Below are 18,748 nucleotides of genomic sequence, written 5' to 3'. Positions count from 1 at the left end.
ACTTTTCCCTCGCAATAATTCACCCTATGTTTAAAATCGAACTGAACCCGTTCATCACGTGCATACTGAGTCCGTTTCAGACTGAAAACATAGTTTGTCTAAGATGACAGGTTGAGAGGCGGGTCATAGTATCATGTCGATTATTTTATTTGACAATTCTGGGGACTGGATTGGGCTTTGGCCAATCCTGGCGTGTTCCGCCTCCAAATCGAGTGGGATTCAGCGTGTTGTCGTGCTACGCGAGTGGGATCCGTGGAGTACCAGGCAGCCAGCTGCTTCGAGGGCAGACCCCTGACAACCAGGCTCTCAAGCGCGCGCCTTTTACGCTATTTCTGTAAATACGATATCCCTGGAATGCGCGTTTTAACGAGCCAGTTACATTTCTTTGCATTCTTAGAGATTATAGTTTTGGTTTTGTGTTCATGTTTCTAACAATTGGCCAAGTTAGTAGTTAGTTTATGGGATAGGAATTCTGCCAGATGACAGGCACTAGGCACCATTTTCGACTTCATTTGGAAGAGAAAATTATCGTGAAATGAAGATTTGATTGACAGCTGCATGTCGTGATATGATTGGTTGAAATGGGGTAGAAATCTGATAGTACTGGGTGACGTCGACAAACTGTAGATTACTGTTATCAATGAAATCTTGAAAAACGAACTTTTGATGTGAAAAAGTGTGAAAAACTAAAGAAATTAGATTGTTGTGATTTGTTTTGTATACATTATTAAATAGGTGCACTGCATACCCAGGTATTTGAACTAAAAGAAAAGAAAAGTCATTCTTGGGTTCAGCTCGACTTTAAGTTATTTAGCCCCCTTCTCAACAAGCTAGCTTGGTAGCAATAGATGCCTTTATAGGTCTTCTAGGTTATTTTGATAACAGGATCTCCTCTGTAGCTTTAAAACTGATTCTGCTACAGCCATTTGATCGCCCGCGAAAATCGGGAGTGTTGGCAGACCACTCGCGGCCCACCTGCAGTACCTCCATGGCCCACTAGTGGGCCCACAGTTTGGGAATCCCTGCCCTAAGCTGTTTTATATGTCTGGATGACATTCATCAAAACAAATGTCTCTATACATTAGCCAGGCGACAGTATGGTAACATACAGTATGGTCACGATGGTGATGGCTGCTGGAGAGATGAATAACTTTGACAGCTTCAGTTAGCTTGTGACATGCTCCTCTCTGACTGTGTCTCTGACTGTGTCTCTGAGTGTTTGAGGAGAAAACCTCTCAAACCTGTCAACACACTTTATTATACAGTCAAAGGACCTGAATAAAACCTCCATGACAAAATACAGCAGTTGGTAGGTAGGGGACTGCCCAGTGGACTGCTCAGTGGCGTGGCCAGAAAATGAAATTGGAGGCGGTCCTGAAGAGAAATAGGTGGACCACACAATTCACTCCATAAATAATGCTTGGTGTTTATTCAGATCCAAAAACATGTGCACCTATCAGACCCAACAGAACGTCATAACCGCCCAGCACAGCTGCCAAATAAGCGCACGCACGCGCGTGCACACACGCACGCACGCACGCACGCACACACACACACACACACACACACACACACACACACAGACACACACACACACACACACACATTTTGTGGTTATACATTTTCATGAGGCTGTGATTATCCCGGAGGTCACAACGGGTCATTTTATACAGCGAGGTCAAGTTTCAAAAAGTGGTCTCTATAAATGGCGACTATGGGGATAACATCATCACACAGAATACAATTGGGCTGATTGAATCCACAAGAGTCTCAGCTTTTCATTCACAGCCAATTTATGCAATTCCAAGACTGTTTAGGGACCCCAGTATGCAGAAATATTCAAATCGAACAGGCAAAAAAACCAAAACATACTGCATGGAAGAAAAAAAAACGGCCTGCTTTTTGGCAAAAACGGCCTGGGTTAGCATAACGTGGGCAATGTCCGTAAAGGCCTCATGGGTAACATTCAGATCTTGAGGTCAGAGGTCAAGGGACCCCTTTGAAAAGAACCATGCCAGTTTGCATGACATGGTTGGAGGCTCCTCCCACTGGGCTGTCTGGAGCCACGCGGCAGGCCAGGCAGGGCCTCTCTGAGTCAGAGGCCATGGCATGCATGGCCTATATTTTGTTTTTGTATGAACCATTTTCATGTGGCACATTCGTACCACACACGCACATCCACTGGAAACCATATGCATGATGATGAAGTGCTTGCACAGCAGCGATATACATATTCTCGTGGCGTTCCATTTTAAAACGTATCAATAGTCTATGAATTTAGAGTGTTAGCGATTGGGAGCAGCAAGGTAAGTCTCTCCTTGTGTAAAATAAATAAATAAACAAGCACAAACGGATGCAAAACACAAAGATGCACTCACTCTTACACTTACACACACACACGCACGCACAGACACACACACGCACACACACACACACGCGCACGCACACACACACACACACACACACACACTTCAGTCACCCTGCTAGAAGCAACACTCCTCTCTGTTGATCATCGTTAATTATTCAAATTAATTCGTAATCACTGAAAACGGAGGATAGACAAACACTCATTTCCATAGATATTTGCCTGAACTTTTTTCCCCCCCATCGACCATTAACCGAGTGATGAATTGTGTCACGGTGTTTATTTATTGATGGAATGCTTTTCATTTGCGACGTGGCGTCGCACGCGTCAAACACACACACACACACACACACACACGCACACGTCAAACACACACCCTAATGGTTGTTTTCCCCTCACCTTTAATTTTTCATTAACATTCATTAAAACATCTGGCTCACTCGAACGAGCCATCTGCACGTGCTCCGTAATCACACAAAGTATGCTAATGCTACGCTAATCCTTAAACTGTCCGTACAGTGCATCTTCCGCACGGCCATGTTCCTGTCGCAGATGGTTGCCTATAATAGCGGCGGTAACGCCTTTGCGCCAGGGCCGCCGTAGTCTCTGTGTGTTGAACTAAGTTGTTCATTCTGAATGAATTATGCACATACATTTTGGAGACTCGCTTTCCCCTAGCTTGTTTATTGTGTGCTGTTTTTTTCCAAATTGTGGGTCGTCGATTTCCATCTCATTTCTTATTAATGTAATCGCGCCATTATTTAATCATATTGCTTGCAGACATGCTGTTAAAAAGTCGTCTGAAAAAGCAATTAAAAGCCCAATCTGGAATCTGTTTCACGATACTCTGGGCAGGATGACATTCTGGAAGATGTCGGCTTGTGTAAGGAAGAACTGTTTTTTTCTCCCCTCTCGCAATTTCTTTATGCGGTGATAGCTATATTACACAGCACTATTGGAATGTGAATTGTGATGCCGAGTGCATTTTGACATACGTGTGTAATAGTGCATTCTTTGCATAACTTAAACACGTATACGTTTAAAATTCAAACATACATTTATACACACAGTTTCACATAGTGCTCTTACCAGAGTTGGGGTCTATGGAGAAGTACGGTTGGCCTTCCAATATGCTGTAGACCAGTTTGGCACTGTTCCCGTACACTGGGTCATCGGCATCGGTAGCTGTTACCCGCGTCACCGGGGTACCTGTCGGGCGGAAAGAACAGGTGTTACTCGTGTCACTGGGGTACCCGTCGGGCGGAAAAAACAGGAGGCCGAATTTAATCCAAGGAATATACCTTGAATGTTACATATAAGCACAAACTTGCTGTTGTGTGATATACTATGGTGCTCCAGTACATTTTGGACTGCACTAAGCTTTTACAGTACTATCCACTAGGTACAGTAGGTACGGTACTGAACTGGTCATCTGCTATTTGCTGACCTGGGTGTCACGTGATGTCACCTTCTACAGAGTACAACAGGTGGTCACAGGCGCTCAAGGTGCTCAAGTGAAAAAATGGCACCGCTCTCATGAATATGTATATGATAAAAGTTACATAGAGTAGAGTCAGCCCTGGAGTGGTGTCCCTGGGTGACCCATCCAATTTACACGTGTAGGGAAAAAAAGGTAGTGAGATTACGTACAGTGTATGGCAATAAAGACCACATCATTTACATGAACTTATTGCTATAAAGTACAGGCTCAACACACATCCTACAGAAAAAAGGTAAGACACAATAATGTCTAAAAAAAAAAAAAAAAAAGCATTTTATACAGGGAGGTCAAGTTTCAAAAGATGGTCTCACTACAATGAAATGGCGACTATGAGGACTAACATTCATCACACATGAAGACAACTGGGCTCATTGAATCCATGAGAGTCTCAGCTTTCCAGTCATACACAATTTATACAATTCCAAGACTGTTTAGGGACCTCACTATGCAGAAGTATTCAAATACTTAAAATACAAATACAAATACAAAAAATATTACATTTATACTGCATGCAAAAGAAAAGCATGCATGTTGTTTGTTTGTATTTGCAAAAAACTGCATGGGATTAGCCCAAAGTGGGCATGTCTGAAAAGGTGACACTCGTGGGCACCCATAGAACCTGCTCTCATTCAGATATCTTGAGGCAAGAGTGTAACCTTGGTTTGAGAAGTGGGGGGGCACAATAAACCCAACCTGACCCGATCTACCTGTTTTATAGGCCGGTCAGTCATTTTTTCCCTTTTTTTTGCCTGACCAGCCCACAGGACATGTCGGCCCACTGGTCAAATGCCCTGTTTGCCAGATGTCCAGTCTAGCCCTGGCGAGAGGTCAAGGGACCGCTTCGAAAATGGACATGCCAGTTTTTCCCTTGCCTTAGGTCTTCTAGTTTCATATGATACCATCTTCACTCTGGCTCTAAAAATGAGCTCGTACTACTACTACTACTCCTACTACTACTACTACTACTACTACTACTCCTACTACAGTCAGCAAAGTCCTCCGTGGACGTGTCTTGCAAAAAGGCCACTTATCAGTCAGAGGCCAAAAGGGTAGGTGCTTTAGCACCACCTGTGGTCGATCTGTGCATGATTTGGGTTTGGGGTTTAGTTAGTCTTTAACTAAGGTGTTACCTTCAGCAAAGTGTTCATTTAAACACGTGGCTCATGTACACGTCAAATACTAACTGGCTATCCCCATTCCTTTCAATTAAGGCGAGCGCAATTAGCCAGCACCTTTTCCACCCGCAGCACTCGATGCAGCAGAAAAGATGTTCTTTATTAAACCAACGCTTCGTGGTTCGCAGAGAATGTACCCAAGGACCTTCATGAATATCACTATCACGATCAAGGCCAATCAGAAAGTAGATAAGAGATAATTCCATCCACCGTTCAGCGCACTGTACTGTAATGTGCAGGGGGGAAAAACGCCTTAAGAGAAGTGTAATAAAAGAGACTGTTAACGCAATTAAACTCATCCATTGTACTGCAATTCACAGTGACCCGGCTCCTCGCCGGTCTCAGATGGAAGGGAGGGAGAGAGAGAGAGAGAGAGAGAGAGAGAGAAAGAGAGAGAGAGGGAGGGAGAGAGAGAGAGAAAGAGAGAGAGAGAGGGAGAGGGAGAGACATGCCGACATGCTGACACCGAACAACAAGCTGGCAGGAAGCTACAGATGGTATGGTAATTGTTTCTGTGAAAGATGTTCCGACAACACAGGGAAGTGTCCCTGGTCGCACGAGGCATCGGGTCCTGCCACGCACACCTGAGTCTGTCCACTGCAGCAGACAAGCAGGCTGTGAGTAAAGGACACCTGAGTCTGTCCACTGCAGCAGACAAGCAGGCTGTGAGTAAAGGACACCTGAGTCTGTCCACTGCAGACAAGCAGGCTGCTTAGTAAAGGACACCTGAGTCTGTCCACTGCAGCAGACAAGCAGGCTGTGAGTAAAGGACACCTGAGTCTGTCCACTGCAGACAAGCAGGCTGCTTAGTAAAGGACACCTGAGTCTGTCCACTGCAGACAAGCAGGCTGCGAGTAAAGGACACCTGAGTCTGTCCACTGCAGACAAGCAGGCTGCTTAGTAAAGGACACCTGAGTCTGTCCACTGCAGCAGACAAGCAGGCTGTGAGTAAAGGACACCTGAGTCTGTCCACTGCAGACAAGCAGGCTGCTTAGTAAAGGACACCTGAGTCTGTCCACTGCAGACAAGCAGGCTGCGAGTAAAGGACACCTGAGTCTGTCCACTGCAGCAGACAAGCAGGCTGCTAGTAAAGGATACCTGAGTCGGTCCACTGCAGACAAGCAGGCTGCGAGTAAAGGACACCTGAGTCTGTCCACTGCAGACAAACAGGCTGCTAGTAAAGGACACCTGAGTCTGTCCACTGCAGACAAACAGGCTGCTACTAAAGGACACCTGAGTCTGTCCACTGCAGACAAACAGGCTGCTACTAAAGGACACCTGAGTCTGTCCACTGCAGACAAACAGGCAAGGACACCTGAGTCTGTCCACTGCAGACAAACAGGCTGCTACTAAAGGACACCTGAGTCTGTCCACTGCAGACAAACAGGGTGCTTAGTAAAGGCCGCCTCGTGCCTGTTACCGGGCCCCGGGTCTGCCAATGTGATTCACCGGCTTCCAGGCATGAATTTCACAAAACACGCTGCAGTGCCAGATGTGGTGGAAACAATGTTTACAGTCTATAGCTCACAAATCACACAGCTGTCCTCTGCTGCCATGTTCTCTGCTGGCGGCTCTGCAAACAGCTGGACTAGGATGGTTGCGGGGTAGGGGAGACCGGGGACATTTGAGGCTGTGGGGAAGTTGAGCCACCCCTTGTTTCTAGGCAACCATAGACAAAACTGGTCATTTTGACCATGCATTTTTGAAGAGTCATCCATTTTACTCACTCTGTGATGGAGAGAGGCTCTTGGAACAAGTGGTAACCCCATTTTAATAAAAACAAAAAACAGACTGCTTGTTTTTTTTTGCCCAAAACGACATGGGATTAGCATAAAGTGAGCATGTTTGTAAAGGGGAGACTCATGCGTACCCACATAACTCATTCTCATTCAGATATCTTGAGGTGAAAGGTCAAGGGACCCCTTTGAACATGGCCATGCCTGTTTTTCCCTCACCAAAATGTAGCCTAACTTTGGAGCATAATTTAGCCCCCTTCTGGACAAGCTAGTGTAGCACGGTTTGTACCAATGGATGCCTTCGGTCTTCTAGTTTTATATGATACCAGTATCTTCACTCTGGCTTTAAAAATGAGCCCGCTACAGCATCTGAAAGACAGTAATATCAGCCGAGGACGCAGGCTTCCTCAATGAGCAGCCTTTTTAAACTTGCAGTTTATGTTTAAGATTCTTGTGTATCAACAATTTCAAAAAAATCTTACACAGGTTAATGCTTTAGGGAGTGACAATATGAGGCTATACTGTTATCATGACATTAGATCTGAACTGCTGGATTTGTTAAAATGGCGGGGGTGGAGCCATTTGAGCCAGAAGGCATGGGCGAAGCTGAGCCAAGATAGATTCTGAAAACTTTCTATTAGATCCAAAGTGATTATTTGCAGGGATTCACCACATCCTTATGCACATCATTTTAGTTGGAGACATCACTGACGTGCCCTCACTTTGAAGGTGGCTCAAGTCAAAAGTGGTTCATCTCACCCCGCTCTCCCCTCCTATGGAGCCTTGAGCAGAAATATTTTGAATGTCTTCAAAATTATGTTTTTTCCCCCTCACTTAAAGGTGCATTACGTACGATTTCTACTCTCCTGTAGCAAAAACGACCATAATGTATTCGGAGGGAAGGGGGGGGGGGGGGGGGGTTGATAGAGTTGCGGATCGATACCGACGACTTGATATTACCCCAAGATTGGCGATGCTCTGTTATCTGTAACTAGAGTAGTAGTAGTAGTAGGCTATTGGATCATTGTGTTTTCTTCTTTCTTTCTCCATTCACTGCCATTGTTTAGGAACAGGTGTGAAAAACACACTTCTCTACATAAAAGTGAGCCTCTATCCTTTATGTTTATTAAACCTTTCAGTTTGAACAAGTGCACCAAACCCGCCGGGACGGAACGAAGAAAACACAAGAAAGAAGAAGAAGCTAGCAGCGAAGTTCGACATACTGATCCTTTAACCGGTTTTATATCCTTTTGTGGATTCAGCAAAGACTCGGGCTCCCGGTGGCTGCAACACTAAACTTCAAAAACACATTTTACAGGACGGACAAACCCCGTCTTTATCTGTCTCAATACACATTACACACAAACACACGCCTACACACACACACACACCTACACACATACACACACACACACCTACTACACACACGTTGGGACACAATGTCCCTTGCCCGTTGCCAGGCGCTCAGCTCTGCATGGCTTAGGTATGTATAGTGTAGCGATCCCGCTACAATAGTTTATCTACTCGTATTTGACTAAGAATCTGGTAACGTATTCTTTCTTTCTTTTTTAACGTCAACCTAGCGCCGTTTGTATTTTATCGGTTTATTGCTGCTCTGAATATCCGCATGCATGTTTATGGTCATTATTGCTTGCCTGTGTGTTGTTTTATGTTGATTGCATGGCTATATGTATATGTGCGCTATGGGTGTTTGCTGTGGCATGTTTTTATGTATTGATCTGGTGTCTCTTGCTGCTGTGCATGGCTTTTTATAGTAATTGATGTTTAACTGTTTCCTGTTGCTCTGCATGGCCTGCCGTTTGGTTTTGTGAATTCTTGTTCTGTTGCTGTTGGTGTCTTTATGGCGTCTTACTGTCTTGATTGTAAATCTGATTGATTTTGTAGGTTTGATTGATTTGTAGGTTTCTTTTACATCTTGCCACAATTGGGGCTACAGTTGAAAATTACCCAGCTGGCTAACACTGGCACATTTACAGAAATGTTGATTAATGTGTGCTGTCCTTATAAATAAATAAACATAAACATACACACACACATGCTTAGAGGAGCTGTGAAATGCGTCCCCCATATTTTTCCCCATCCTGGCTCATCCTCCTCTGGGCTGGCCAGGAGCAGTGGGCAGCTGCACTGAAGCGCCCGGGAATCAACTTCTTCACCTGGCCACCAGGCACCTAAAGGTGCCAACAGCGTCCCGGGCCAGAATCAAATCCACGGACCTTCTCGCTGTGAGGCAGGAACTCTACCACTGCGCCACCGTGCCCCCAATTTAGACCGTGGGTTTGAAAACAAGGTCTGGTGATATTTTAAAACCTACAGTAAACCCAGCAACCCAGCAGAATGTACGCTGTGCAAAATAGAAATAGCCTCCCACAGTCGCACCAACACCCAAGACGCTTCCCCCGGACCCACGTGGTCTCACTTCCTGAACCTCTCTTCCTCTGTATGCCGTCAGCTACAACACGTGTCGGCCATTGATTAATAGTCGCCAGCGTGTCTGTGGTCCTGCAGCAGCAAAACAAAGCAGAAAGCCACCATTGCACTCTTGACTGGAGTCGCAGTTTCACTGTTGCAACCCAATTATTTCACAGCGAGAGAGAGAGAGAGCGCCTCAAGTGGTCCTGGGAGACGGAGGTGTGCTTCGGTAATTCATAGTCCTATGATGACCCAGGCTGTTGTGTTGCCAAAGCTTAGCTTGTAAATTCCATGCAGTTTGTTACACCTCAAGCCTTTCGCAGTGTTTAGATGGCAGAGTGATCTCTCTCTCTCTGTCTCTCTCTCTCTCTGTCTCTCTCCTCTGCATTTCCACTTGCTGTGACAGCACCGCGGCAACAAGCGCAGCGTGCTGGTTAGCAGTGTTGGGCAGTAGCGCGTTAGTGTAATCTGATTACTTTTTCAGTAACTAAGTAATGTAAGGCGTTATAATTTTGAAAACAGTAATCAGATTACAGTTAGTAATCCAAGTAATGCGGAGTTTCTTTTTTTGGCTTTATTTATGCAGAAAAACAACTATATATATATGTATATGTATATGTATGTATATATATATATATATATATATATATATATATATATATATATATATATATATATATATATATATATATATATATATATATATGTGTATATATATATATATATATATATATATATATATATATATATATATATATATATATATATATATATATATATGTATATATATATATATATATATGTATATGTATATATGTCATCAATTGATGGTGCAGTCAATGTAACTGGAAGTCCAGTGCTGAAAATCCCACGTTATACTTCAACTCTCCTGAAAAACCTGCGCCTCAAAACCGTCATTGTGTGGAAATGTCCACAAACGTGTCTGATAAGTACGTAAAATATCAAACACATTTGTCGACAAAACATAGGGAACATAGAGGGAAATGATATGAGTTAAATCCCACGGATGTGTGCAATAATCCAAAGTGGTGTGCTCATGCAGTACTGCCGGGGAGGCAAATTATATCCTGTGTGCCATAGGTGTTTGCCAATTGTCAAATGAATAAAATGAGAGACAGCTGAGGAAATTGCAGCCTTTTTTCCAGAGATACAGAGCCTTATCTTCACCAAAGTTAAATGACTACCACGGCAGAGGGAGGAGGAGGCCATCTACACATCATAATGATGAAAAGTACCTCCGTACGCCTAAAAGACGTCTGACAACTGCAAACAGACTGGACACATTCAGTTACACTATGGATTCAAACAGGCTGGACACATTCAGTTACAAACAGGCTGGACACATTCAGTTACACTACAGATTCAAACAGGCTGGACACATTCAGTTACACTATGGATTCAAACAGGTTGGACACATTCAGTTACACTATGGATTCAAACAGGCTGGACACATTCAGTTACAAACAGGCTGGACACATTCAGTTACACTACAGATTCAAACAGGCTGGACACATTCAGTTACAAACAGGCTGGACACATTCAGTTACACTACAGATTCAAACAGGTTGGACACATTCAGTTACACTACAGATTCAAACAGGCTGGACACATTCAGTTACAAACAGGCTGGACACATTCAGTTACACTACAGATTCAAACAGGCTGGACACATTCAGTTACACTATGGATTCAAACAGGCTGGACACATTCAGTTACAAACAGGCTGGACACATTCAGTTACACTACAGATTCAAACAGGCTGGACACATTCAGTTACACTATGGATTCAAACAGGCTGGACACATTCAGTTACACTATGGATTCACACAGGCTGGACACATTCAGTTACACTATGGATTCAAACATGCTGGACACATTCAGTTACACTACAGATTCAAACAGGCTGGACACATTCTGTTACACTATGGATTCAAACAGGCTGGACACATTCAGTTACACTACAGATTCAAACAGGTTGGACACATTCAGTTACACTATGGATTCAAACAGGTTGGACACATTCAGTTACACTACAGATTCAAACAGGCTGGACACATTCAGTTACACTACAGATTCAAACAGGTTGGACACATTCAGTTACACTATGGATTCAAACAGGTTGGACACATTCAGTTACACTACAGATTCAAACAGGCTGGACACATTCAGTTACACTACAGATTCAAACAGGCTGGACACATTCAGTTACACTACAGATTCAAACAGGCTGGACACATTCAGTTACAAACAGGCTGGACACATTCAGTTACACTACAGATTCAAACAGGCTGGACACATTCAGTTACACTATGGATTCAAACAGGTTGGACACATTCAGTTACACTACAGATTCAAACAGGCTGGACACATTCAGTTACACTACGGATTCAAACAGGCTGGACACATTCAGTTACACTACAGATTCAAACAGGCTGGACACATTCAGTTACACTATGGATACAAACAGGCTGGGCACATTCAGTTACACTATGGATTCAAACAGGCTGTACACATTCAGTTACACTATGGATTCAAACAGGCTGGACACATTTAGTTACACTATGGATTCAAACAGGCTGGACACATTCAGTTACACTATGGATTCAAACAGGCTGGACACATTCAGTTACACTACGGATTCAAACAGGCTGGGCACATTCAGTTACACTGGATTCAAACAGGCTGGACACATTCAGTTACAAACAGGCTGGACACATTCAGTTACACTATGGATTCAAACAGGCTGGACACATTCAGTTACAAACAGGCTGGACACATTCAGTTACACTATGGATTCAAACAGGCTGGACACATTCAGTTACACTATGGATTCAAACAGGCTGGACACATTCAGTTACACTGTGGATTCAAACAGGCTGGACACATTCAGTTACACTATGGATTCAAACAGGCTGGACACATTCAGTTACACTATGGATTCAAACAGGCTGGACACATTCAGTTACACTATGGATTAGGGATGTTCATCAATTATCGAAAATCGATAATCGATCGTTAAGGATTGGAATCGATCCTGTGGCATTTGGATCGATTTTTTAATTATTAAAAAAAAAAAAAAAAAAAAAAAAATTTTTTTTTTTTTTTTTTTTTTTGGACTAGGTTTGGGTGGAATTCGTTCCTCCTCGCCCCACTCCATTGCACAGCCGACTAACGTGAGGTGGAGCTTCATATAGTCTCTAGTTTTCTGGCTGGGCACGGGCCTTTGTGCCAACAAAACTGTTTTAAACATGAGAAATTCACACCGGCATGCGCCGGGGACAGCAGTGTTGGAGAGGAGACACATTGAAATAAAGAGTTCATTGAGGAGAACACGTTGTCTTTCGTATTTTCTGCCATAGGCATTCATTTTGTTAAAAAAAAAAAAAAAAAAAAAAAAAAAATTGAAAATTTTCTAAGTATTAATAAAATCGATAATCGATAATTGATCGTTAATTCTCACCGATTATCGATTTTGGAAAATTTTCAAAATGAACATCCCTACTATGGATTCAAACAGGCTGGGCACATTCAGTTACACTATGGATTCAAACAGGCTGGACACATTCAGTTACACTATGGATTCAAACAGGCTGGACACATTTAGTTACACTATGGATTCAAACAGGCTGGACACAGTCAGTTACACTATGGATTCAAACAGGCTGGACACATTCAGTTACAAACAGGCTGGACACATTCAGTTACACTATGGATTCAAACAGGCTGGACACATTCAGTTACAAACAGGCTGGACACATTCAGTTACACTATGGATTCAAACACGCTGGACACATTCAGTTACAAACAGGCTGGACACATTCAGTTACACTATGGATTCAAACAGGCTGGACACATTCAGTTACACTATGGATTCAAACAGGCTGGACACATTCAGTTACACTGTGGATTCAAACAGGCTGGACACATTCAGTTACACTATGGATTCAAACAGGCTGGACACATTCAGTTACACTATGGATTCAAACAGGCTGGGCACATTCAGTTACACTATGGATTCAAACAGGCTGGACAGATTCAGTTACACTACAGATTAAAACAGGTTGGACACATTCAGTTACACTATGGATTCAAACAGGTTGGACACATTCACTTACACTACAGATTCAAACAGGCTGGACACATTCAGTTACAAACAGGCTGGACACATTCAGTTACACTACTGATTCAAACAGGCTGGACACATTCAGTTACAAACAGGCTGGACACATTCAGTTACACTATGGATTCAAACAGGTTGGACACATTCAGTTACACTACAGATTCAAACAGGCTGGACACATTCAGTTACACTATGGATTCAAACAGGCTGGACACATTCAGTTACACTACAGATTCAAACAGGCTGGACACATTCAGTTACACTATGGATTCAAACAGGCTGGGCACATTCAGTTACACTATGGATTCAAACAGGCTGGACACATTCAGTTACACTATGGATTCAAACAGGCTGGACACATTTAGTTACACTATGGATTCAAACAGGCTGGACACAGTCAGTTACACTATGGATTCAAACAGGCTGGACACATTCAGTTACACTATGGATTCAAACAGGCTGGACACATTCAGTTACACTACAGATTCAAACAGGCTGGACACATTCAGTTACACTACAGATTCAAACAGGCTGGACACATTCAGTTACAAACAGGCTGGACACATTCAGTTACACTACAGATTCAAACAGGCTGGACACATTCAGTTACACTATGGATTCAAACAGGTTGGACACATTCAGTTACACTACAGATTCAAACAGGCTGGACACATTCAGTTACACTACGGATTCAAACAGGCTGGACACATTCAGTTACACTACAGATTCAAACAGGCTGGACACATTCAGTTACACTATGGATACAAACAGGCTGGGCACATTCAGTTACACTATGGATTCAAACAGGCTGTACACATTCAGTTACACTATGGATTCAAACAGGCTGGACACATTTAGTTACACTATGGATTCAAACAGGCTGGACACATTCAGTTACACTATGGATTCAAACAGGCTGGACACATTCAGTTACACTACGGATTCAAACAGGCTGGGCACATTCAGTTACACTGGATTCAAACAGGCTGGACACATTCAGTTACAAACAGGCTGGACACATTCAGTTACACTATGGATTCAAACAGGCTGGACACATTCAGTTACAAACAGGCTGGACACATTCAGTTACACTATGGATTCAAACAGGCTGGACACATTCAGTTACACTATGGATTCAAACAGGCTGGACACATTCAGTTACACTGTGGATTCAAACAGGCTGGACACATTCAGTTACACTATGGATTCAAACAGGCTGGACACATTCAGTTACACTATGGATTCAAACAGGCTGGACACATTCAGTTACACTATGGATTCAAACAGGCTGGGCACATTCAGTTACACTATGGATTCAAACAGGCTGGACACATTCAGTTACACTATGGATTCAAACAGGCTGGACACATTTAGTTACACTATGGATTCAAACAGGCTGGACACAGTCAGTTACACTATGGATTCAAACAGGCTGGACACATTCAGTTACAAACAGGCTGGACACATTCAGTTACACTATGGATTCAAACAGGCTGGACACATTCAGTTACAAACAGGCTGGACACATTCAGTTACACTATGGATTCAAACAGGCTGGACACATTCAGTTACAAACAGGCTGGACACATTCAGTTACACTATGGATTCAAACAGGCTGGACACATTCAGTTACACTATGGATTCAAACAGGCTGGACACATTCAGTTACACTGTGGATTCAAACAGGCTGGACACATTCAGTTACACTATGGATTCAAACAGGCTGGACACATTCAGTTACACTATGGATTCAAACAGGCTGGGCACATTCAGTTACACTATGGATTCAAACAGGCTGGACACATTCAGTTACACTACAGATTAAAACAGGTTGGACACATTCAGTTACACTATGGATTCAAACAGGTTGGACACATTCACTTACACTACAGATTCAAACAGGCTGGACACATTCAGTTACAAACAGGCTGGACACATTCAGTTACACTACTGATTCAAACAGGCTGGACACATTCAGTTACAAACAGGCTGGACACATTCAGTTACACTATGGATTCAAACAGGTTGGACACATTCAGTTACACTACAGATTCAAACAGGCTGGACACATTCAGTTACACTATGGATTCAAACAGGCTGGACACATTCAGTTACACTACAGATTCAAACAGGCTGGACACATTCAGTTACACTATGGATTCAAACAGGCTGGGCACATTCAGTTACACTATGGATTCAAACAGGCTGGACACATTCAGTTACACTATGGATTCAAACAGGCTGGACACATTTAGTTACACTATGGATTCAAACAGGCTGGACACAGTCAGTTACACTATGGATTCAAACAGGCTGGACACATTCAGTTACACTATGGATTCAAACAGGCTGGACACATTCAGTTACACTACAGATTCAAACAGGCTGGACACATTCAGTTACACTACAGATTCAAACAGGCTGGACACATTCAGTTACACTATGGATTCAAACAGGCTGGACACATTCAGTTACACTATGGATTCAAACAGGCTGGACACATTCAGTTACACTGTGGATTCAAACAGGCTGGACACATTCAGTTACACTATGGATTCAAACAGGCTGGACACATTCAGTTACACTATGGATTCAAACAGGCTGGAGACATTCAGTTACAAACAGGCTGGACACATTCAGTTACACTATGGATTCAAACAGGCTGGACACATTCAGTTACACTATGGATTCAAACAGGCTGGACACATTCAGTTACACTACGGATTCAAACAGGCTGGGCACATTCAGTTACACTGGATTCAAACAGGCTGGACACATTCAGTTACAAACAGGCTGGACACATTCAGTTACACTATGGATTCAAACAGGCTGGACACATTCAGTTACAAACAGGCTGGACACATTCAGTTACACTATGGATTCAAACAGGCTGGACACATTCAGTTACACTATGGATTCAAACAGGCTGGACACATTCAGTTACACTGTGGATTCAAACAGGCTGGACACATTCAGTTACACTATGGATTCAAACAGGCTGGACACATTCAGTTACACTATGGATTCAAACAGGCTGGACACATTCAGTTACACTATGGATTCAAACAGGCTGGGCACATTCAGTTACACTATGGATTCAAACAGGCTGGACACATTCAGTTACACTATGGATTCAAACAGGCTGGACACATTTAGTTACACTATGGATTCAAACAGGCTGGACACAGTCAGTTACACTATGGATTCAAACAGGCTGGACACATTCAGTTACAAACAGGCTGGACACATTCAGTTACACTATGGATTCAAACAGGCTGGACACATTCAGTTACAAACAGGCTGGACACATTCAGTTACACTATGGATTCAAACAGGCTGGACACATTCAGTTACAAACAGGCTGGACACATTCAGTTACACTATGGATTCAAACAGGCTGGACACATTCAGTTACACTATGGATTCAAACAGGCTGGACACATTCAGTTACACTGTGGATTCAAACAGGCTGGACACATTCAGTTACACTATGGATTCAAACAGGCTGGACACATTCAGTTACACTATGGATTCAAACAGGCTGGGCACATTCAGTTACACTATGGATTCAAACAGGCTGGACACATTCAGTTACACTACAGATTAAAACAGGTTGGACACATTCAGTTACACTATGGATTCAAACAGGTTGGACACATTCACTTACACTACAGATTCAAACAGGCTGGACACATTCAGTTACAAACAGGCTGGACACATTCAGTTACACTACTGATTCAAACAGGCTGGACACATTCAGTTACAAACAGGCTGGACACATTCAGTTACACTATGGATTCAAACAGGTTGGACACATTCAGTTACACTACAGATTCAAACAGGCTGGACACATTCAGTTACACTACGGATTCAAACAGGCTGGACACATTCAGTTACACTACAGATTCAAACAGGCTGGACACATTCAGTTACACTATGGATTCAAACAGGCTGGGCACATTCAGTTACACTATGGATTCAAACAGGCTGGACACATTCAGTTACACTATGGATTCAAACAGGCTGGACACATTTAGTTACACTATGGATTCAAACAGGCTGGACACAGTCAGTTACACTATGGATTCAAACAGGCTGGACACATTCAGTTACACTATGGATTCAAACAGGCTGGACACATTCAGTTACACTACAGATTCAAACAGGCTGGACACATTCAGTTACACTACAGATTCAAACAGGCTGGACACATTCAGTTACACTATGGATTCAAACAGGCTGGACACATTCAGTTACACTATGGATTCAAACAGGCTGGACACATTCAGTTACACTGTGGATTCAAACAGGCTGGACACATTCAGTTACACTGTGGATTCAAACAGGCTGGACACATTCAGTTACACTATGGATTCAAACAGGCTGGAGACATTCAGTTACAAACAGGCTGGACACATTCAGTTACACTATGGATTCAAACAGGCTGGACACATTCAGTTACACTACAGATTCAAACAGGCTGGACACATTCAGTTACACTACAGATTCAAACAGGCTGGACACATTCAGTTACACTATGGATTCAAACAGGCTGGACACATTCAGTTACACTACAGATTCAAACAGGCTGGACACATTCAGTTACACTATGGATTCAAACAGGCTGGACACATTCAGTTACACTACAGATTCAAACAGGCTGGACACATTCAGTTACAAACAGGCTGGACACATTCAGTTACACTGTGGATTCAAACAGGCTGGACACATTCAGTTACACTACAGATTCAAGTGGGGTAAGTGGAGGGTGGGAAGAAATGTTCATAAAAACAGTGGAGCCAGCGATGTGTGAAATAGCTCCCTCTTTCTTCCCCTCCCACAGGGGGAAAATGCTCCTCAGCAGCCCCTGATCAGAACGCAGGGATTAGGACAGCCTGTGTGTTGGTCCTGTTTCAAATCAGTGCAGCTTAGCTGCTGCTTCCTCCTTGATATTTTGCACGGGAGAAATTGGGGGACGCTGCAGAAATGGATGCACCTGTGGGCCAGGCGACGGCCGGGCAGAGGAACTCAATCGCAAGATAAGGGATATTGTCTCTTGCTTTTATTGGACGCCTGTAGCAATGTGGTGATCACAATGGCGACACAACACCTACATTATGAACTTCCTGTAGCAATGTGGCGATCACATGACAACACAACACCTACATTATGAACTTCCTGTAGCAATGTGGCGATCACATGACAACACAACACCTATATTATATACTTCCTGTAGTAATGTGGCGATCACATGACAACACAACACCTACATTATGAACTTCCTGTAGCAATGTGGTGATCACATGACAACACAACACCTACATTATGAACTTCCTGTAGCAATGTGATCACATGACAACACAACACCTACATTATATACTTCCTGTAGTAATGTGG

At 43.2% G+C, this 18,748-nt stretch overlaps 1 protein-coding gene across 1 annotated transcript in view; it reads right to left on the bottom strand.

The window, feature by feature from the left end:
- The window catches only part of cdh8 (cadherin 8), a gene marked incomplete at both ends in the record, with an annotated part of 166,457 nt that overhangs the window by 74,760 nt on the left and 72,949 nt on the right, over positions 1-18,748 (bottom strand). The window contains one exon of the mRNA XM_083652610.1: positions 3,455-3,574. Within this exon, the coding sequence (XP_083508736.1) occupies positions 3,455-3,574 (120 nt within the window). The remainder of the gene's footprint in view (positions 1-3,454; positions 3,575-18,748) is intronic.

This window comes from Poromitra crassiceps (genome assembly GCF_964638095.1).
Source record: "Poromitra crassiceps genome assembly, chromosome: 16".
Taxonomy (NCBI): Eukaryota; Metazoa; Chordata; class Actinopteri; order Beryciformes; family Melamphaidae; genus Poromitra; species Poromitra crassiceps.
Note: the sequence above shows the minus strand (reverse complement) of the source record. Positions and strands in the feature narration are given on the sequence as shown.